Source organism: Symsagittifera roscoffensis, chromosome 1 (genome assembly GCF_963678635.1).
Source record: "Symsagittifera roscoffensis chromosome 1, txSymRosc1.1, whole genome shotgun sequence".
NCBI classification, from domain to species: domain Eukaryota; kingdom Metazoa; phylum Xenacoelomorpha; order Acoela; family Convolutidae; genus Symsagittifera; species Symsagittifera roscoffensis.
This window is the reverse complement of record NC_087062.1, coordinates 31,034,699-31,057,065: the sequence shown is the minus strand read 5'-3', so window position 1 is coordinate 31,057,065 and position 22,367 is coordinate 31,034,699. Positions and strand designations below refer to the sequence as shown.

The 22,367-nt window shown below is 37.9% G+C and overlaps 3 protein-coding genes across 9 annotated transcripts; 1 reads left to right on the top strand and 2 right to left on the bottom strand.

Moving 5' to 3' along the window:
- Window positions 1-7,968: 7,968 nt before the first annotated feature.
- LOC134842665 (uncharacterized) lies at window positions 7,969-15,366 on the bottom strand. Of its 6 annotated transcripts, none has more exons than XM_063859121.1 (4): window positions 15,039-15,366; window positions 14,479-14,682; window positions 11,940-12,164; window positions 7,969-11,492 (listed from the first exon to the last, which is right to left on the bottom strand). In XM_063859121.1, the coding sequence occupies exon 4, from the start codon at window positions 10,245-10,247 to the stop codon at window positions 8,412-8,414; it is 1,836 nt and encodes a 611-aa protein (XP_063715191.1). In that variant the 5' UTR covers window positions 10,248-11,492; window positions 11,940-12,164; window positions 14,479-14,682; window positions 15,039-15,366; the 3' UTR covers window positions 7,969-8,411. The 6 variants fall into 6 exon arrangements, with proteins under 6 accessions (XP_063715191.1, XP_063715198.1, XP_063715184.1 ...); XM_063859128.1 differs by having other exon boundaries at window positions 14,479-14,677; XM_063859114.1 differs by having other exon boundaries at window positions 15,047-15,366.
- LOC134856747 (histone-lysine N-methyltransferase SETMAR-like) lies at window positions 11,909-15,112 on the bottom strand. Its single transcript, XM_063873024.1, has 3 exons — window positions 15,039-15,112; window positions 14,479-14,682; window positions 11,909-12,164 (listed from the first exon to the last, which is right to left on the bottom strand). Exons 1-3 carry the CDS (start codon window positions 15,110-15,112, stop codon window positions 11,909-11,911), a joined length of 534 nt encoding a protein of 177 aa, XP_063729094.1.
- A 2,392-nt stretch (window positions 15,367-17,758) lies between the features above and the next one.
- On the top strand, window positions 17,759-21,883 carry LOC134842651 (uncharacterized). 2 transcript variants are annotated; one of them, XM_063859102.1, is made up of 5 exons: window positions 17,759-18,197; window positions 18,475-18,831; window positions 19,214-19,398; window positions 19,692-19,903; window positions 20,080-21,883. In XM_063859102.1, exons 2-5 carry the CDS (start codon window positions 18,509-18,511, stop codon window positions 21,487-21,489), a joined length of 2,130 nt encoding a protein of 709 aa, XP_063715172.1. In that variant the 5' UTR covers window positions 17,759-18,197; window positions 18,475-18,508; the 3' UTR covers window positions 21,490-21,883. The 2 variants fall into 2 exon arrangements, with proteins under 2 accessions (XP_063715172.1, XP_063715167.1); XM_063859097.1 differs by lacking the exon at window positions 17,759-18,197 and having other exon boundaries at window positions 18,468-18,831.
- Window positions 21,884-22,367: the final 484 nt, after the last annotated feature.

Sequence of the window (22,367 nt, the reverse complement as noted above, 5' to 3'; positions counted from 1 at the left end):
CGTATGACAACACAATTGGAAAGAAAGACGAAATCTTGCGTTTGGTTCAAAATTAGACTGACTCTACTAAATGCACCACAAGCAGCCTAACTAGTTTCGTTTCCACTCCACTCTCCGCTCCTCTCGTCTTCAAATGAAAAACAGCCTCTGCACTCTTCAAGTCCAGATTGTAAATCTAAAGTTGTTTCAAGCAGTGCCAAAGGCTTACCATTCAGACCGCAAGTATACTCCTTAGAAAACCTCACTAATCGCACAAAAATGAAAATAAACTGGAAAACATGGGAAGCTAACCACCACCAACTCCAAAAAACCTCAGCGCAAATGCTAGAAATCTTCGATCACAGTGATATCAGAAAAAGCGAAGCTGCACTTCTAAAACATGCAAAACACGACAAGTTTCAAGCCCCCGCTGCATAGACTAGAAATTCATGTTGGCTCTACTCTCGCTGCATTCTGATTGGTCGAAAATTCGACAAACTCGATCAACTTACAATTACCGCCTTTTTTCTTAAAAAGGGGCGGGGTTAATCGTTAAGTAGATCCCTCATTTGTACCACTATACAACCGCTGTCTAATTACTAATACTTGTTTTGATAATAAATCAAATTAAGATTGAAAAATTACCATGTTAAAAACCCAAATAAAATGCGATTTCCCTACTCTTTCTCAGTTTCGTTTATAAGAAAGCAAAAGCAAAATTAGATCTTTGCTTGAAAAAAAACTATTGTGGCGTTTTGGCGTATTCGTTAGTGATGGTGCCCAGCCATCAGATGATTATGGGTTTAAATAGCACGTGCGCTGCATTTTGCGAGGTGGGCGCTTGCAATATTGTCATAGCTTAATGCGCTCGTCATGATAAAGTGAGCTCCAGTTCAACTTTTCCTAAGGTGGTTGACTGAAAAATAACTAGGAATTGAAACAAAAGATTAACTTCAATCATTTTTTGAATTGAGTTGATGTCAGAGCAAAGAAATCTTTGTCTAGTCCTCGCGAAAAACTTTTGAAGGTCAACACAAAGTCAACACATTTAAAGGTGAACACGAAAATCAACACAACATCGCAAAAACAATCATTCAAAAATGTCTGAACTTTTCGGCTTTTCATATTGAATTTCACAAAATTTGCTTAAAGACAGCTCTTTCGCCCACTTCTACGATTATCTCCCATTCTTGCAATTGTTATCTAATTCGCTCATTGTAATTCGGCCTACTAAAACAAACAACTTTTTTCGTTTTCATAAATTATGAAGTTTTTCACTTCAATCAATAGTGCTCGGGACATTGTGTGCTACCATTATTTTCACTGAGAGGTAATTAGGCATGTAACGCGTTTGCATGAGAACAGAAAACTTCATATGACAAAAGAAAAGTTAGCATATAGAAAAGAAAAAAAGTCTCAAAAATGTGAATGTTTGCTTAGAAAAAAATTGTAACCATTTGTTAAATTAATTTTAAGACCAACCCCGATAGAAGTTAAAACTACGTTGTGTAGTGGATTTTCCTAAAAACTTCAGGCACTTACAAAGATAAACGCAGATTCGAGCGTGGTACTATACTACGCTGATTTAATTTATCCGGACAAAAACGCATTTAACTAGATATTTGAACGTGTTGTTCTCATATTGGGTTGATATAAGGTTAAAATGATGAAATCAAAAATTTGCTTAGAATTTAAGCAGCATTAATTTGACGCCATTTATTTTCGGGCCTAAAATTTTATCCCAAAAATGGATTATTTTTGCCTTATTATTCAATCGAAAATTACGCCAAAACTGCTTGGCCGATCACGGACATAATTATATAAAAGTGAGCCTCTTACTTAGCTCAACATACTATAATAAGTGCATACTCTCCAAAAACATTGTACAATTTAATTGATTTTTGTTTGATAGACAAAACACGTCATTTTACTTTATGAAACACCAACTTTTTATTTAAAAACAACTTTTAAGTAATTTGGGCAATTTTGTGGAGAATGTACCCTTCTTAAAGTAAGTTGGGCTATGTAAGAGACTTTGTTATCAGTGATCGACCAAGTAGTTTTGGCGTAATTATTAATTGAGTAAAAGAAGCAATTTTGGAGTAAATTTTTGTGCCTGAATTTCGCAAAATAAATTGCACTTAATTAATTCTGCTTAAATTCTAAGGAATTTTTGTTTTCGTCGGGTCAAAATCAAACCCAATTTAAGAAAAACGCGTTTTAATGCGTTTTATCCGGATAATTTAAATCAGCACTGTATAAAGCCTTTTCGTTGTACTCCGAGGAGACAGTCAAGTGAATCGACAGCCACAAGACAATAAAAACGCTTTCAGGACAATGTGAAGAGCTTAAATGCTGCAAAATGACCTCACTGCAAATATTTCAATTGTTCAGTAGCAATGAAGCTAAAACGATATTTAGATTGAATTTCATACCAAAATGAGGAGGAAATATGTCGTCTAATTGTCTTGTGGTCTACTATCTTGTCAATTTATTGGTCCTGCACCAACTCTAGAAAAAATATTTCAAAACTTCTAAAAGGCGATACAATGGGAGTGGATGAAGTTTGTTCACGTAATAAATCACTATATGTTGATGAATTCAAAAATTACACCGAGGCTAAGCTCAGCTTCGCACCACTTGCGAAATATGAAGGACTATGATTAAAATCAAACGGAAAAAAATTTCTACACCGTTGGAAACACTATAAAGAGCTTTGAGAATGCTATAACGAAGCCAAGTTTTCAAAAGAAGTCCTTTCTGCCGAACTCAGCAGACAAAAACAAGCAGACAGACAATACTCTAAATTAGCCAAAATATTCTCTTTGCAAAAAAAACAGGTCTCAACTGTAATCGAACTCCCGGGCTTTGTCGTCTCAAGCATGGGGGTTACAGCAACTTGGAATAAAGCTGAACCACCGAGCTGCGGAAACTATGCCGACAAAAAAAAACAGACGGACAGTGGTCCGAAAAAGCACAAAAACTCGAGTTTGCAAAAAAAGGCCCGGCCTGATTTGAACCGCAAGCCTTTGCTGTCTCAAGCAGTAGTTTTACCTATACGTATACGCCAGATGCGCCAAACTGTTGATTGAGTTCTATTTATGAAAGCCGACAATACCTGAGCAGAAACCCTTTATGACGAAAAACATTCTAACTTATAAATAAACATAAAAAATGTTAAGTCCCCTTTTTCATCACAACATACTCTTACGCGCACAAAACTTTTTCCAGTCAAAACGATGCAATAACAGGCCACAATGTTGGTATTAATTAGGCCGAAAATTATTCAGCCGATAAAAAAGACAAAAACAAAAAAATGAAATTTTAACAAATCCAGCTGGTAAAATACAACCAATGCGAAAAGCAAATTTCAATTCTGCCGGATTCTTAAAACGCTACAAGTAACTGCAGCGAAAGTTGTTTACAGCTTAAATAAACGATTCTTAGATGTGGCCACTAAGCCGACAAAACAAGCAGATAAATCATAGAACGAAATTTGTTTGAACCGGAATATTCACAGTTTGAAAAAAAACTGGCCCCGGTCAGATTCGAACCCAAGACCTATGCCCTCTCAGGTGTATTCTTTACCACCAGGTTAGGTCTACAAGAGACACTACAAAATTTGAATTCTTTATGAGCCAAGGTACCACCAGGAGTCCAATGAGACCTGTAGACAAAGTGGTTTATGGGAAAAGTCTGGTAGATTGCAAAACCCTTGCTGATCGCAAGGGCAATTAAGCGAATACTGAGCAGACAAAACCTGGGTAGACGACGGTTGATCATCCTTGAAAGTACTCTGATAGCACCCAGCTACAGGGTTGGGAACTTCAAGTTTTCTAACTTATTCTGTAATTTGAATTTTCTGAAAATCTTTGAAAAACAATCAAAAATCTTCGTATCTCGTACACTAAAAAGTATTGAGCATTCTTAATTGGACACCAAATTTAAAACCACTTTGTGAACTCTGACAGCATCCCACTATTTGGCTGCTTTTTTAAAACTGGGCGGAATAGCCACTGAAATCAAACTGAAAAATTGAGAAAAAAACTGAACCATTGCAATATACGATATAGCTTGAACGTGAAATTTTTTTTCGTTAATTATGCAGAAATATTTCGTTGAAAAAGCTTAAAGGTGGCGAGATAGTGAAGCCCGTATTTAAAAGTATAATAGATAGATATGAAAAAGTGATACAAAAAGTGAAACTAAAAAAAAGTATATAAAAAAGTGATTAAAAAAGTGATATGAAAAAGTGATATAAAAAAGTGATGTTAAGAAAGTGATATAAAAGTGATATGAAAAATGTGATATAAGAAAAGCGATATAAAAAGTGATCTAAAAATGTTATTTAAAAAAAGAAGGATAGAAAAAACAGATAGAGAAAGAAAGATTGGAGACAACCGTTTGACAGCACTATTTTGAACTGAATCGTCGAAACCAAATTGGAGATAGTCAAATTAATTTAAAAAGCAGGTATACAGACAGACAGACTTAATTTGGCCTCAAAAAAAATACTGAAAAATTAATGAACTTGCGGAAAAATAATTGTTTTTTAAGCATTGCAATATATGATATAGCTTAAACATGAAAAAATTCTTTCGTTTAACATGCAAAATTTCTATGCTTAAACATGGGGGATAGCTGTCACTAGCATTTAAATATAGTATAGATAGATATAGATAGATAGATATAGATAGATAGATAGATAGATATATAGATAGTTAGATAGATAACCGTAATTCAGATATTTTTCAAATTAAGAAAAAAAATCAGAATTTTCCATCTAAATGAAAGGAACTCTACGACAATGCGCAAATTGATCCTTAAATATCTGAAATAAATTAGACCATTCTTGAAAAGAAATCATGGTTCTCGCTGATTTCCTCTAATCTCCCAATTGACGTAGCTAAGAATGTCTCCCCATTCATGCATAAATTTTGATATTCAACTCACTCAAAATTGCCAAATTTCAGCTAACTGGATTATCGTATGCCTTTCGCCGGCAAGTAAGATCCAAACTTGAATCAACGTTGTTAAATGAGAAACAAAAGCCGCTGTATAGGTAGCAACGCATTTTTCGGAAACTGCTTTTTTTTGGAAAAATCGAAAAATTCTTTTCAATTAATTTTTTTAAATTTTTTTGCAATTTTTTCAAGCAAAAATAAATTGAAATTTCACTCCAAAAAGACTTATTGAAAGTGGAAAATAATTCCCAAAACAGTTAGAGAATGATTTGAGACCGAGTGAACTGTTTTAAACATTTTGAACTTCTTGGAAACATTTTGGAAAAACTGCTAGATCATAAAAAACTGCGCGAACTTTCAAGCATTGTGAATGATCGGTTGTTTTTCAAATAACTAAACAATTGAAATCAGATCAAATCCCGATTTCAAACAACTCGATTATGGCAAGCATGAAATTCCTTGAGCTCTCTTACCTGCACCATTACAGCAAAACATCGAAACGATTCCCAAAAATTACATCACGTCAAAGCCTTTTGAATTTCAATTATCTTTTATGATTGGCGCTTTTTCAAACATAGCCAACAGACAGTTGGAAAAGAATCAATGAACGCATGTTAGCAGAAACAAATACTCACTTTGAACTTCTTCAACTAAGCTCTCCGAACCTCCTGGACAAAACACTATTGACTTCTTAGATTAAATAAAATTAAACCAATTTGAGATAACTGGATCAATAAGTAAACTTTTCATTCCGCTGGGAAAACTGAAAATAAAATTCCACATTCAAAACTAGAAATTGATCACGTTTTTCGAGACCTTTATGCTTTTCTGTTCAACAGTGGAGTTTGCATCCTTTTACACAGAGGCGAAGCTGTGCTTCGCAAACACTAGCCAAAACACGACAAAAAGCAGCTCTAAAAAGTAGAAATAAGCCTCAAACTACATCTCGGATTCCATCTCCGACCTGAGTCTCTAGAGATTATAGATTAGAGATTATGGGTCTAGAGATTAGATATTATGAGTATCACACACTAAACAATTAGTCACGGACACTAGCCACGAATACATCACAAACACTAGCCACGAATACATCACAAACACTAGCCACGAATACATCACAAACACTAGCCACGAATAAAGCAGAGAACAGATGCTACGAAATTTCCAATGCTACAGATCGTGATTATAGCAAAAGTGCTTCAAAATAAGGGAACATTTTTAACACCGAGGCGGAGCTGCGCTTCACAAACACTAGCGAGAACACGACAAAAAGCAGCTCTATAAAGTGCAATAAGAAAAAGTAGAAATAGGCCTCGAATTAGTAAAAAAAAAACCATTCGGCTACGCCTCGGATTCGATCTGCGATCATGCGTCAAACGCATTAACCACTCAACCACGGACGCTTAATAAATCACAAGCACTAACCACAAATAAAGCAGAGAACAGATGCTATGAAATTTTCAATACTACAGATCGTGATTATAGCAAAAATGCCACCAAATAAGAGAACACTCATTTGCGAGCAAAGTTAGAAAATCACAAACACTAGCGATGAAAAGCAGCTCTATAAAGTGCAATAAGAAAACGTAGAAATAAGCCTCGAATTAGTTAAAATTCGGCTACGCCTCGGATTCGATCTGCGACCTAGCGATTACGAGTCTTACGCACTAGCCACTCAGCCACTGACGCAAAAAGAAGGTTCGTACTAATACACTACGCTGCTGGCTAGTGTAATGGACACTTTTATCAGCTCAGACATTCACAATTTTTGCGTAATTCTTAATTTTAGTAATTGGAGCAAACTTTGCCTTCATTTTACAAAACGAGTTCCAATAGAAATTTAAAAGACACCATAAGTCAAACCGCGAAAAATTCGACCGTCATCAATTTACCAGACTTTTTCCTGAAACAAAAAACTACGCATCCTAAATCAGTGCATTCAATTCTTTCATGGACGTTTAATAAGCTGACGAACAATAGGCCGCCAACTATTTTTCCAAGAGGAACTTTTCGAGCTTAATAGAAAAAAATTTATCACGTCGGCAATTTTTTTTTAAATCATCGGTGTTTTACACTTTATAAATAGAAAAAGCTCAGTAAAATCTCTGGTGATAATTTTGCGCTATAAATTATAATTAGAATTTCGAAATAAATGAGAAGTCAACTAAACAACACATAGAAGCTCGACTTGAGCAAGTTTTAAGATTTTTCCTTAAAACAACTCAAATAAAACTACTTATACTAAATAAGTGAAAATCACTCAATTTCGTTTGTTTTAAACATTTAATTCGTTCATTAAATCTTATAAGCGTAGTCATAGATATGATTTTCAACTTTCAAAGTCTCGTCAGCATCTCGGAATATGCCGAATTAGACACCTCAGACCAACCTGATTCAATTTTTGGCTGACTCTATTTTGCACAAAAAATGCACTCGTTTACAGTATACAACAATAAATAACAGCCGTATCGGAAGTTAAAGAAACCTAAAAATTGGAAAAAAACTTGATTTTTGACCCTAAAAGCTCGAAAAACGAGTTGGATAGCCTTATTGACCTCACTTTGAATCACGCAGAAGAAAACTGTCTGAAAATTGAATTTAAAGAATGTAATGAATCTCTGAATTAAACCTAACATACATAAATAATTCGGTTCTACAAGTGAATAAATTAATTAAGTCTAAAATTTAAGTTGCGTACTCTTTGTTCTATCTAACCACTTAAAGATCGAATGGCGGCATTCGTTGTCATTTCTTCCCAATAATTAAACTAAAATATCACAGCACATGGATCTCCAAAAAGGGAGAACGATCGTAGCAGAGGAGCACAAGTTCCCCGGGCCCAAGTTGAATCGCACACCACATTAATTACAATTTTCGAACAAAATACACTAGAGGCGTCTGACTAAATAAAAGCAGACTGCTGAAAATAGACGACTGCATTTCCCTAAAACCAGAAGTAAAAAGAAAACTGAAAAGCATCATTATTTTTCAAAATATATTTTTGAGTAGTTCTTTTTTGAGTAGAATAAATATAATTGAGTAGTTCTTAACTTTCTATGGAACTTCTTAATGGGCTTAGCTTAGAAAATTCTTTCAGAAAAACTTGGGCAAAGGGAATATGAGCTCGAAGTGTACAACTACAACAAACTAAACTACAATACATTATCTGATCTCACTTCAACAAATAGTCAATTTACCATCTAATCCTATGACATCATGCCACCACATCTTGACCTTAAAACTAAGTATGAAAATGGGAGATTGTGGAAAAAATCATTTGATTTTGAGTTTACTTTTCTCTCATCACTGTCACCAACTAATAACACCAATCCATATTCCCATCCCTCTCATTCACTGCCCTTGATTGGTTGAAACTGGAGTCTAACTTCATTCCATTTATGCTTCTGTTGATGCTGATCTTGTTGTTCGTGCTGTACTGTTTTCCTTTCACAGCTGTGGAGGCGACTGTCACTGTGAGAAGACGGTGGCTATGATCAGAGTAAAGATGGGAAGTCCGATCACCACGAAGTAGAGCAGTGCCTGTAGAATGGCCATGTACTTCTTCCTGTGCTTGGAGGCATGGATATAGGCTATGCAGCAGCAGATCTGGTACGAGTTCTTCCCAGCGTGGAAGCCTGGAAACGGCAACGAGTCCAAATTGCCGACACCAACCGAGGGTCCGCCACCAGAGGATCCCCCTACAACTGTGGTGGTAGCAAAGGTAGAACTGCCGCGTGTTTGCATCTGCTTCGATCGTTTGCGGTAGGCTTTGGAGAAACATTCTTTTAGCTTTGCCGCCAAGTCTGTCAATTCTACTACGTGGTGGATGTAAGACCTACATACTGCACACTTGGTGGTCGTAGCCACACTCTCACATGCCTGTGTCTTAAGACAGAAGCCGCAGAATTTGTGGTGACATGGCTTGCAACTCACTGGATAGTACATGATGTCTAAGCAGATCGGACATTGATGCTCCCGTGCTAAATCCGTCCAATAAAACTCCTCGTCGGAGCTACTTGGACTTTCGTTTGAACATGTCGCAGCAGAGGTGGATCGAATAACTGTTGCGCCTCTAGGCGCCATGTCTGCGCTCGCCAGCATTCGGGGATGTCCAAGAGGTCTTCGGAGCGAAGATGGTGAGTTGGAAGCGCTGAAAGTCCAGTCCGCATTACGACGGAGTCTTCGATTGATTTGGCTCAAATTAGTCTCGTGTGTTGACACAAAAAATGAACCAGTGTTAATGCCTGTACTATGATTTCCTATTGTTTGCTGCTGAGTAGTGGATTGTTCATCATTTAAAGTTCTCATATTCGTTTCGAAATTGGACATGGATATGCTATGTCTCCTTTGATGCGAGGATCCGACTTTCAGGTCGCTAGTGGGGAAACAGGAGCGAATGGAGGATAATTCAGGCGATGTCAAATGATCAGAGTCGAAGTCTGCGAGGAAGCGAGAGGAAAGCATAATTTCGCCCGTTTCGTCTGCTACTGCATCAGTATCGTTGCTACCCATCGAAACTAGACTGTTAGGAGATGACCTCACTGGCCGCAAGGCATGCGGCGGCAACGCTCCCTCGGAAGATATGCGTAAGTTGTCAGGATGGAGAGGGTCTATGATGAGACTCAGTTCAGCACAGATACGGTCGTAGTTCTGGTCAAACGTATCCGCATCAGCCGTCGCTAAATTTAGAGTACTGATAGTGGGAGACTCTGGGTGGAAAGGGTCATGTAGAGGGGAGACGTTCTGATTCACAAACGAAGGATTGTGACTAGGATGGAAAAACCCCCCGCTGCTACTAGCCGTTCCTGCTAGACTACTTGGACAGGGAATAGGCTGTGCGCAGGAGCTGCTGGTGGTGCCTGTACTTGCACCTAGAGAGTTTAGTGAATTGTTGTTTATATTGCAGTAGGTAATGCTGACATTGCCACAGAGAAAGTAAAGCGAAGACCCGAACGTCTGTCTACAATGCAGACATTTCATCTCGTTTGTGAAGTTGAATGAACCTATATGGAGCTGACACTTTTGACAGTACAATTTTCCCTTGGTCCAGTTTGTCAGTTCCAGGCGCTCCCGAATCCATTCAGGTAACACAGTGGGAGCACTGGCTACGAATGCGAAGGATTCCCTCATATCATCGCCCCATTCACACTCCTGGCTCTGGTCGGGGTCCAGATGGGCCGGAGAGAGAAGCAGCACTCCCTGGGCCGCCGTTAACCTACACTGGCTACAAGAGACATCGGCGCTCAATTGGCAATCCTGTTTGGGCGACAACTCCTGGTCACCCGTCGCAAAGTTGGAAGTCATAATCTTTGTGACTCAGATGCAAATAATATTGCGATTGAAACGGAGCCTCAGCCTCTTCACATAATGTCCAATGTTCAAGTGAAAATGTTTTCGGTAACGAATAACTTGAGGTTATCGCATTGCGATGAACATCATCTAGGTCTGAAATATCCGAGCAGTTTAAGCTAACAAAGCCAAATAGATATCGCAAGGGTTTATAAACAAGGCGAGTTGAGCTACACAATCTGAAAATTGGTGCAAATTAACAGCAGGGGCGTCATAAATTAGGCGTCACAAACTATTAACCTAATTCTATCTGGATTGTGATAAATCATTTCGACCTGGAAATTCTTCGCAAACCTAACTTCGTTCCGAATGAAGTTGTTTAGAGCTTTATTTTTTCACTTTTTGCTTTCCAGCCTCGATGAAGAAAAGGCAGTTTAAAGTAAAAATAAATTCACTATATTTTTCAAAAAAGAAGACTAGGAATTGGTGTTTGATTATGTGCTCACAATTGCAATTGGTCTCAACGAGGATCAGTTTTGAGGAAAGTGGTTGTTTTGCAGTGAGTTCAGATGTTTGATAAAAGAATTAACATTGTCTCTGTGCTTTATTGAATGGATACTTATTTGCTAGGCTGCGTGCTTAATGTCTGCGGAGTTTATAGACCACTTTGGTATGGCGCTGCGATTGCTGTATGTTAGTTATATTGTGTCATCTGCCGGTTGGAATTGGTTTGAGTGGTGTGGATTGGTGGCTTCTGCGTGCAGGCTGTGTTGGTTTTGTTGATTAAATGTTAATGGGCAGTCGTCTCCTTCCTCTTTCTTCGTCATCTTCCCCTGACTGAGATGGCTAAACTGCGGATTGTCAGCTTATCTCCCCTCAGAATAATAAACCACATAGTTAAACCCATTCCAGACAGCTCTTGGCATTGCAAGTTGCAGCTTCATTTGAAACTTGATCATCACCAGCAGCAGCCGCTTTTTTCTTCCATTCGATATATCCTAGAACTCTGAAAAACCATCCAGAATGTCCCTTTGGAAGCTTGTTTACAAAATACCAGTGCATCTCACTCGCAACACCAGCCTCCATCAAGAGAGCGTCACGGTCCTCACAATTTCGTTGCCCGCCTCTTTCCTTCCTGATTACGTCTTCTCTTGTATTATCTCTTCTGTTCATCTAATGACTTCGGGTAGAAACTTGACACAATTCTCTGCTCCACAGAGACACACTTTCCCACACAAGGACACCTCCCGTGCTCCACTGCTGAAAAATTTCATCTCAGTACGGAAATGAAAGCTATATTATAAAACCACTCGAAAGTCAAAAAATACTCGAAAAACATTGAAAAATTAAACTGATAAAATAAAAAATTTTGTAGGTGAAAAATCAATACCAGAAAAACAGTCATGACACATAACCAACAGCATTAAATAAGCTTTTACCGAACGAGTGACCACAAAGACGGCAATACTTTCAGTAGACGCTAACTGAGCGAAAACAAAAAAAAAGAAGAAACAAAATAAGAAGAACTATGTTCCTACATTTGGTCATCTTTCATGATCAATTGAAGCTTGAAGCACTAATACCCAACTCAAAAAAAAAGATACCAAAAAGTTAGCAGGTCTTCGTATAGAGCTCAACAGCTCGTAGGTTCGTCTTGTCCCTCGTGTATACATTGTCTAAACATTCGACTTTTTGAATGCTATGAACCTGTAGCTGTAGCAGAGTTGTTCTACGTGCGGTTGAATATCCCTCACTGCGAACATGCATATATGGGGTATTTCACTGTCCACTCGGACTGGAACCAGGAGAAGGTTTGGATCACAAGAGTGGTTCACTCTCTTCCCAAACCCAAACACACCACAATCACCTCCACTACTATCACAATCTTCCTCTGCTCCATCGATACACGTCATTACCACATTATTGCTGTTCCTAAGCATTGGAAAGTCTTATCAATTGCTAGTTAGCAGAAAGAAACGCAACACAGATTGACCTTAAAGTTTCACTCTCAATCTAGTTAGGTGACCTCCTATGAAAATAAATGTCTCCATCTCCTTCCTTCATGTCTAATGTAAAGTAATTCAATGCAATTACAAGAAAATATATGTTCCAAGAAATAGTTGACAAGCTCCCAATCAACCAAACAATTGAACGGTATAAATTGAACGTATAAATGTGAATTTTTTCGGGAGAGGGGGCGCAGTCCACTTTGAGAGATCGCGCAAAAAATGCCATTTTGACAAGCCTCCAAATAACAGGTGAGAATTAACACAGATGCGAAGCAAAGCTTCGCAACACTTGCGATACATAAGCATGCAGAGTCAATTACCTATTGGCGAAAAAGCCGAAAACACTTGGGTAGACAAGCGTTGAGTCGATACTTGTCAACTCCTTTTTTGCGAGACAAGGATTTTGTCATTGCGTACTGGTTAATAACACGGACAAATCAAATCCAACAGAACAAGTTTTTTTTGATGGCAAAACATGTAATCGAGCAGCAAAAACAATCTTTATAAGAGAGGCAGATCAAATTAAAGACATCTGAAACCTAAAACTTAGTTTAACTGGAGCAATTAAAATGAGACTGCTCGCTCGCTTTATCGAAAAATCAAAAATTTCAAACCGGTTTTTCTCGATACCTTGAAAAACTTTTTGGAAATTTCTCGATGTCGTCCAAACTACGACTGAAAGGGCTTAAATTTGATATATCACTCGACCCATCCCGATGAATTTTAGAGGATTCTGATTTTGGGCGTAAAAAACAAAGGGACACGCCCGTAACAAAGCTCCTCCTCATTTTCGATGTCGATCAATTTTTTTTTAAAAACAATTAGCTTGCAGTCCTAATCACGACTGAAAAGACCTTATTTGTCCAGCCGTTCACTCGACTCCTGACTAATTTCCTTTTGTGAGAACTTGCCTAGGCGTAATGAATAAAGAATTCCTATTTCCAAATTCTCGTAATTAATTGCAGTTTAAACCAAATTAGCCTGTAAACTAAAATTGGCTTAAAAACCTATTGTGCTCTAAATTTGTCTGACAACCAAATTTATTACAACCAGTTTTTCTCGACAGCTTTTTGACAGACATCGCTTTTTGCAGAGAATTGTTGAAATCAGCTAAAATTTAATAGGGTTAAATAGTTCGAGTTATACTGCATCGACTATTTTAGTATTCGATCTTAAGTGTCTTTTTAGTTTTAACAACTGAAAAAATTGAAATTATGCAATCAAGCTATTTTGTGACATAAAAGGTCTTCTCAATGTCCCGAAAGCGTTTTTTATCGTCTTATGGCGAACGATTGTATTGCCGTTTGCCTCAAACCACACCAAAGTGCTTCCATATACTACGTTGCTCGATCTTACAGTTGTCTTCGAAGAAAAACACAAAACTTAAGTTAAAACATAGAAAGCGGCAAAGCGGAGCTTCGCACCACTTGTGATACAACACAAACTTGAGCAACATAAGTCGAAAAAATGAAAAGTTGAAAAACTAAGTCTACCAACATGTATGTCTCGATAGAAGTTCATTATACCAGAAATTTGAATATTAAGTTAGCAACGGAACAAAACTTACGAAGAGGAAACAAAGCCGACAATATTTGAGCAGACACAAATTGAAAAAAAAAACTTGCAACTCCAATGAAAGTTGCTTACAGCACAAGCAAAAACCGTGATGAGGCAACTACGCCGACAAAATTTGAGCAGACAAACCAAGTCCGACAATTCAATTTTAACCCAAAATATTTCAATTGCATGCCAATCGATTAAAAAAAGGTTCGGCCGAGAATCGAGCCCCAGACCTTAGGGGGCAAAGGCGACGGCATTATCTTTAGACCAAGTGAGACGGAGCCTGCGAAATGTTATGGTTCAATCATAAAGAAAAGATTTGTACAGAGAAGAGAAGAATAGAAGATATGCAGGAATAGCTGTTTACGGGAAAAAAGTCTTGTTTCCGACTACAAGACACTTGCCCTCGCAAATGTACTTAAATTTCTTTAAAAAGCAACACTTTGTTCTATAGATAGAACGTTGAATGAAAAAATCTCAGGCAGCACGTGATCTGCAATCTGCGAACAAAGTTATTTACAGGAAAAAATTGTTGAACGGAAAAATTTTACGAGGAAAAATTGTTTTAAGGAAAAAAGTTTAGTTCCCGGTTAAAAATCACTTGATTTGGCAAGTTAAATAATTAAAATAAATTTCCACTCTGATAGATGCTCTATCGTTCATAAATTTAAACTCACCTATTAGTAAGTTTATCGTCGTCACAAGAATAATTCTCTTTGAATATGATGACGTAATTATGAGATTTGGTTCCACAGTTCGTTTCCATCCTACTGACTGCTTTATCGTGTGAGATTACCGCTCCCTCGTACTCACACACAAAAGATCCTTTAGGAATCGCGGTTGAAGAGAACACGCCCAATCCCACTTGCGAAGAAACTAATCTAAACAAAACTTCTCACAGATTTATAGTAGTTGGTTTTTGAAGGTTTATTTGATTTGTTTCAAAATCATTAAGTTAGTTCAGATGATCTTTCACCAAAGTTTAAGTTGACACACACGTTGAAAAAGTTCATGCTTTTCCAATATGAAACATTGGCAAATAAATGTTTTATAAAATTGTTTTTACGGCACTTAAATTACCCGGTCAAAAAATAAGGCGAAACATGAAACCTATATGATAGAAGTTTTGAAATAACTCTTTCGACCGCTTGTTCCGAAGACAAAAAAAAAAGATAGGACAATAGAGTTCATTCATATTTAATATACTTAAAAATGAAAAGAGAGATACAATACTGACTGCCTCACTTGGTGTACAGAGATGGCCAGTGGCGTATAAACTGAGTGAGTCTGGATGGACAGCTGGGACCACATGGACACCTTTCATGGCACTCGAACACGGGGGGAGACCTACTTTCATGCAAGAAGTAATCAGTCAGTCTTCGGTTTTTGTAAGGTACTACACCACTTGACAAACTCGTACATTGGCAGCGAGATGAAGTCTCAGGAGATGTGCATTCGCCTGAGTCAGTGCACGTAGCAGAACATCCTTGTAGCATAATGAGAGGAGACAATTAACTTTGTTCAGTTAATTCAAGTTAACAAGCTTAGACAACAGACAGACAATTACATCTGAAAAAATAAAGATGTTATATTACGAATGCAAACCGCTTGAATAAATCATACTGAAAAGATTCAGTTTCCAGCCTCTGCCAAAAAGCTCCAAAAATTAACCCTCACAAAAATTAACCCTCACAAAACAGAGAGGCGAAGTGGAGCTTCAGACCACTTGCGATACAACGCAAAAATAGCACGGCAGCCGGTCAAAAAAATTAATAAAAAAGTCATTCTTTGTTACGTTTGCCTCGAATGCAGTTCAATTAAAAGAAAGACGTGAGAAACAATATCCAGTGTTAAAAAATATTGAAAAACAAACTTGTTCAAGCTGTACCTAAGTAGTACATGGCTCCGAGGCAACAGAGAGTTCCAAAAATCTGAGTTCGCCGGCCCCAAGGATGCAGCGATTACTTCAAAAGTAAACTAGGCGTGCATCAAGGATCGGCTCTTAGTAATGATGGCATTTAAAACAGTAATGGAAGAGGCTGCAAAAAACTGTCGTTCCATGGTACCATGGGATATGCTATATGCAGAAGACCTTGTGATATCCGCTGAAATGGAATCCCAGTCTATTGAGAAGTTTAATACTTGGTTTAAAACTCAGCGCGGATAAGAAAAGCATTTGATTTCAGGCCAAAAGTCTATTCCTCAAAAAACCGGAAAATAACCATGCGCTTGTTGTTTGACAGGAGTCGGCGCCAATTCAATAAGCTGTAATTTTTGTAAGCATACTATGAAAGAGTTCTGCTATCTGGGTGATATAATTTCCGTTGAAAGTGACGCAATACGTGCATCATCGGTCAGAATATCAGCATTGTGGACGAAACGATGTAATGGCCATGTTCAACGGAGAAAAGACAAGCAGGAAGGCCTAAAAACGCTGGAACGATTGCGTTAAACGAGACCTGAATACTTTAGGCCTCAAATCCACAGACTGCCTTAATCGAATGGCATGGAAAATATGTTATCCTCCATTTATCAGCTGGAATGCCCTCATCTGAACTGAACTATTGTTTACGCGCTTTCCGGATGTCGAACCCCGCCACAATGGTAAAACGGAAAATAAACGCATTAGTAGTAGTAGTTCAAAAGAAATCGCAAAACCGCAAAAATCATCACGACTAATATAAAAGTGTCCACTACGTTCATTGAAACTTAAAAAATATTATATTTGTGCTTCATGTATTAAGAAAAACTAGCAGAAATGAGTTAAAATCAATTTTAAAAATCAGAAGCAATTCCAATCAATACTCATTTTTCTAGCGGAGAACTTAAAACTGAATCTGAATAGGAAAAAATATTCAAGCCAGTTTTTCTTGGACAGAGGCGAAACGAAGCTTCCCATCACTTGCCACACCACAAAAAAAAATGAATTGCAAGCTAGCAGACAGGAAAGGAGAAAACGAAAAAAAAAATAGAAGAAACTACCACCAAAACTTCATAACGTTGTCTGGAATGTTCTATTTGTGGAAAACACGTTCAGAAACGCATTCGACGTCGTTTAATGAAGTTTTAATGTAAAATTTTCAACATTCTAAGCGATCCGGAGCAAAGCATATAATTTATGATTCCCTCGAAAGACCTAAAACTAGTTTAGTTGGCCGATAAAATATATAAGCCGAAATCATTTAGGACGAAAAAACGTTTAAGCAAAAAAAAGGAACATATGGGAAGTCAAGGGTAGTAAATGATTACATAAAAAGCAACACAATGAAAATTGTATGCAGCAAAAAAATTGTGGCAACTAGGACGACAAAACATAAGCAGACAAATAATAAGCCTCCAATTTCTTTGGAACTGAAAATTTCCCTTTGGAAAAAAACAGATCCTGGTCAGATTCAAACCCTGGACCTTTGTCGTCCCAGGCGTATTCGTTACCTCTAGACTAAGGATGCCGAAGACTCTTAGAACTTTGAAATCATTATGAACCAAGATAACAGGTTATTTGAGCGGTTCTGTTAAACAAAATGTTAGCCTGAAAAAAAGGTCTATATTCCAATTTCATAACGCTTGCTAATCGCAAGCGTAAACATTGAGAGAGCTTTCTTGACTTCTTTTTCGAATCCCGGTCAGGACTAAAAATACTTCAAAATGGTATCACGAGAGCTTTCTTTCAAGTATCTGAAACCGAAACGAGCGAAAAACCCAACCCTATTACACATTGATAGCTAGTGCAGCGAAAAAATGCTCTTACTTCGTCATCTGCATTTGTAATTAATCAAATTGTGCCATGACTGTAGTTTTTTTTCGTTCCGAAAAATCGCAGATCACAAGTCCTGCGCTTTTTCTTACGCAATAAATTGGATCCAAATGATACAAAAGAAACCTGCCACGACTTAATTCATCGTTCTTCTCAAAGTATTAAAAAAACTGCATCAGCTTTATTAAACAAGACAACTCATTGGCAGAATACTTTCAGTTTATCTTCAATAAAATCAACAAGTAGACTGACAACTGAACTTCAAAAGAACTGCAGTTATTTTTAAGTTGTTTCTAAGTATAAAGCACAACAAACAAAATAACATATTTCTTTGGCTGGAAAGAGGAGGACAACAACCACAATTGGAAAGTATCTGTGAGCTACAACCAACAAGCACAAGTGTTCAGTTTGTGGATCTACTTCGATTGTTCACTATTACGTATTAACTAAAAACAAAATCTACATGCAACCAGATTTCTTATTGACAATATCATTTTAAAACCGTATTTCCATAGATACTTTGCAACCACTCCGATAACTACTAACCATTTCGACTTTAATGCCAAACCTTTTCGCCAGGGGCGGATTTAGGGAGGGGGCTCATGGATTAAATCCCCTCGCCAACCAAAGATTCCCCCTTTGGTATTATTTTATGACATCCATTTTCGGCCAAACAGCCTTAAAAATTTTCTATGCGCGCCAATATATACTAGTTTTGAAGGAGAGCGCGCGCCGAAAAAACGCAACTTTTTGGGCTAAATTTTCCAATAAGTGCTCCAAAAATGGCATTTTTGATCCGTTTTTTCAAAAATTTGCCTGCAGCGCTAAATTTGTCAAAATAGGGTCTTTATACTGTTCTCGGAGCGCTCGTAAAATCAACCGCCCCGCTTCCCCCCCCCCCCCATCGAGAAAATCCTAGATCAGCCCCTGCTTTCCACCACACCCCGCATGAAATGAATCAAGCTCCTGAGACGATCTCTCAAATAAGAAATGAGGCAATTCCCATGAATGGCAGAGAAGGGATTAGTTCCAGTGACTCACTTGGTGAGATCTATGGCCGAAGCTACACAATTCCTCTGGCGTCCGGCCCTGGTGACTATTCACGGCGAAACAGTGCCGATGAAACATGGACGAAACCACGAATATCTTCACCTAGTTCCGCCGGCTACTCTACCACAACAATGAGCAGCACCTCTAGTGTGTGCAGTAGCACTGATAAAGAGGTGTACAGTAGTGTCAAGAGAGTTCTTTCAAGGAGGGAGACTTCTTTCTTCAGGTCTGTGCGAGTAAATTAGTCAGGAAATTAGTTTAATTGGAAGAAAAATGAACGAAGATGTCAAAAAAGTTTTAAGCGTTGTCATTAGCCACGAACAATTGATTCAATTCATTTCCTTTTCAAAATATGGGTCACTCAAAAGTATAAGCGGCTTTTAACCACTTACTACTAATTAGCATCAAATTAATCTTTTTGACACTATTCTTCAAACTATAGAAATCTAAAGATGAATTCATAGCCTCTCGCCAAACACAGCCCCTAAACCCGGGCGCTACAGACATACTTGGAAAACAAACAAGGTGCATGTAATGCGTGTTTGTTGTCTCTATTTTATTGTTCTGGTTGCTTGTTAGCAACCTTGTTTGATCTGTTTGTGAGTTAGGTCGGACGCAACACCAGTGATAATGAGAGACAAGGACCAAGTGCATGTGGAATTGAGAGGAGTGAGTCTATCCACTTCTTCCGATTGTGCACACCATAGCAGAGAGAGGAAGAGTGCAATGGAAGCAGACAAAAAAGAAACTGATAGCCATGAAAGCATCAGCGACCATTACTACAGCATTTCAGGTTTCATTGCACATTAAGCACCTCGCCATTTCTCAAATGGACCAACCTAACTAAACCCGCTTACCTTATAGATTATGGTAATTCCAAAGCTACAAAAACCAATCCAAGCAAAAACTAACAAACTGAAAAGCATATGCTAAAAGACCTATCCAAGCTAAAAAAAAAAACTAAAAAGCCGATCCAAGCAAAACAAACAAGTTCATAAAGCAAAGTTAACTCTTTTCATAACAACCAACATAAACGAAAATGCATATCCATTTATAACTCTTGAGTGAAATTCTTTGTTTTTACAGGAATAGTAGGGACCAATTCGAGTGAGCAGAATGAGTTAAGGAGTGGCGATCGGGTGTTTGGTATCTGTGCGGAGAGCGAGTTGTTCTCAGACTACGCAGTCACTCGCTCATGCAATTTATGTCTCTTACCCTCCAATATGTCCTTCTCAGAGGGGGCCATAGTTGGCGTGGACTATTTGGTAGCCTGGTGGGCACTGCATGAAAAACTACAGGTAAGAGACTCCGTTTTGAGACTCTGTTATGTTACCTTCGGTTTTATTAAGCTTACCCGATGAAAAAACGGTCTTATATTTCAAACCATCAAAAATTTCTCAGTCAATTTCTGATTAAATTTTTAAACCATGGCTACCTTAAACTGTAGCTAATCCCTAAGTAACTGTCTGCATAGGTTCCAGAGGGTGGAAGGTTGATGGTGAAGAATGCACATAAGAATATTGGACTGGCAGTGAGTCAACTAGCCACACTTCACCACATACACGTAATGGCCACAATAGACAACAGCAGTCAATCATGTCTTGACTTCATTCAACACACAGTCGGCATCAAAGATACCAAGTCCGCTACACCGATGCACAATCACATACACGGCCTAACTGCCTTGAACAGCCCAAAGCATAAGCATGAATTAATGACAGAGCAACATGAACGCCATGATAACAGAGGTCCAAAAAAAGATCATACAGCAGCAAATACCAGAACACTTGGACATAATACTACAAGCACTACGCATGTGTTTCAACTCCAAACTCCTCTTAGCATGGAAAGCAGGAGTAGCAGAGGTAGTATTAATAGTAGTTGGAGTAACAGTAAAGATAATGGTGTTAGTGCGGCCAACTACTCATCTAATCCCACTCTCCATCATGTCCATCAGCCACCACATGGAATTAGCAGCAGAAGCGATGGTAAGAGTAATGGAAGTTGTGGCGGAATAAGCGATAAGCATGGAATAAGCAACCTAAACAGCAACAAAAATAGAAACACTCGTTCAGACAGAGACGAATGTGACCTCCTACTCACAAATAAGGAAAATGGAACTGCAAATAGAAGTAGGCAGATAATCAATCAGGAAAAAAAGGAAAAAGGTCAACACAACACTCACTACAGCGCCTCTACATGTATTTCCACGGAGACTAAGTTCAACTCAAATCATCCCACACGCCCCTTCAGTAACAGTAATGACGTCACAGCTACTACCACCGCTGCACCATCAATTTTAAAAGTAAAAACCCGAGGTCGCATATGTCCCAATCTCACCCTGGAGGGATACAACAACCATAAAGAGGGTAACCCTATTGTATCTCAATCACCATCACACTATTCTACTAGGAGTATTAGCAGTAGTTCTAATAATGGTAAATGGAGAAATATTCAATACCAGATCGATAACTCTATCTACAGTGATCAAACAAACGGCAGTCATAAATCCAATCACAGATCCACCTCCTCGTCCTCCCCCCGAGCGACGGCGGATCTGTCTCTGTCATGCATGGGAAAGGGAGGCCGCATTCTCCTGACCAGAACATCGAACTGTGCCTTCCTAATCAACAGTCTTTTATTGTGTGCGAAAGACCTGCAAGCAATGGGGGTGTCCATAGCTAACATACCACCACCTAGACGTCGGAATATTCTCAACACAATTGCTAGCTATTTCTCACAAGGGTTACTGCAAGCACACGTGACCAAGACCTATCCAATCGAACTGCTCAGTAGAGATGACGGCTTGCAAAACTCAAAGTTGAAGAAAGCGTCATTTGGTAATGCCGTTATTTTGTACAACTCAGCATCCGAACTCCTATAGCTGTCTAATTGCATTTTACGAAAATTTAATTCACTAGCAAAAATTTGACCACAAGTATCATAATTCAAACTTGATGTCTTTCAAAAACTGTTATATCGCTTTCAATAACAATATTAAACTGGTAATTATACCAAAGAGTTTAGGAAGCTTACATCTTGTCAACAATTGTGTTGAGCTATATATAGTGAGTAGATATTTGCATCACTTGCCGTGGTCGATGAGATGCGTTTCTTTAGAAAACAAATTCAAACACATAGGCGAGCCTCACTTTTGATACAACGCAATCACAGCATTGTAAACAATGAGACGAAATAACAAAATCGAAAAATATATATATTTCGGTGAATGGAAAAAAAATCAGAAAAATAGTCAAGAAACACTACAAACAGCATTAAATAAGTCTTCATTTTTTTAACAAGCCACCACTAGGCCAACAATGCGTTCATTAAGCCGAAAACAAAAAAATGCCATGAGAAATTTGTAACATTAAAAAAACTTTTGAAAAATTTTGTACGACTGTCAAACAGTTGTCTCCAATTTTTCTTTCTCATTATTTTTATCTGGATTTTCTATCTTTTTTCTGTTTTTTAGCCTTTTTTCAATCTATCTATCTTTTTTCCCTGTCTTTTTCGATCTTTTTTTGTCTTTTTGAAACATTGAACTTTTGCAAGACAAACTAGTTGAATTTTTTGTGTAACCAAAAATTTTGCCCATGAATTAACTGAAATTAAAAGGACTAAGCCAATAAAACATCAGCCGAAATCATTTTGGCCGAACGAATCTTTTAAGCGAAACGAACAAAAATCAGGGCTAATAATTTTATAATTACAGGAAAACATCAAAAACTTGTATCTATAACAAAAATTGCTGGCCGGACA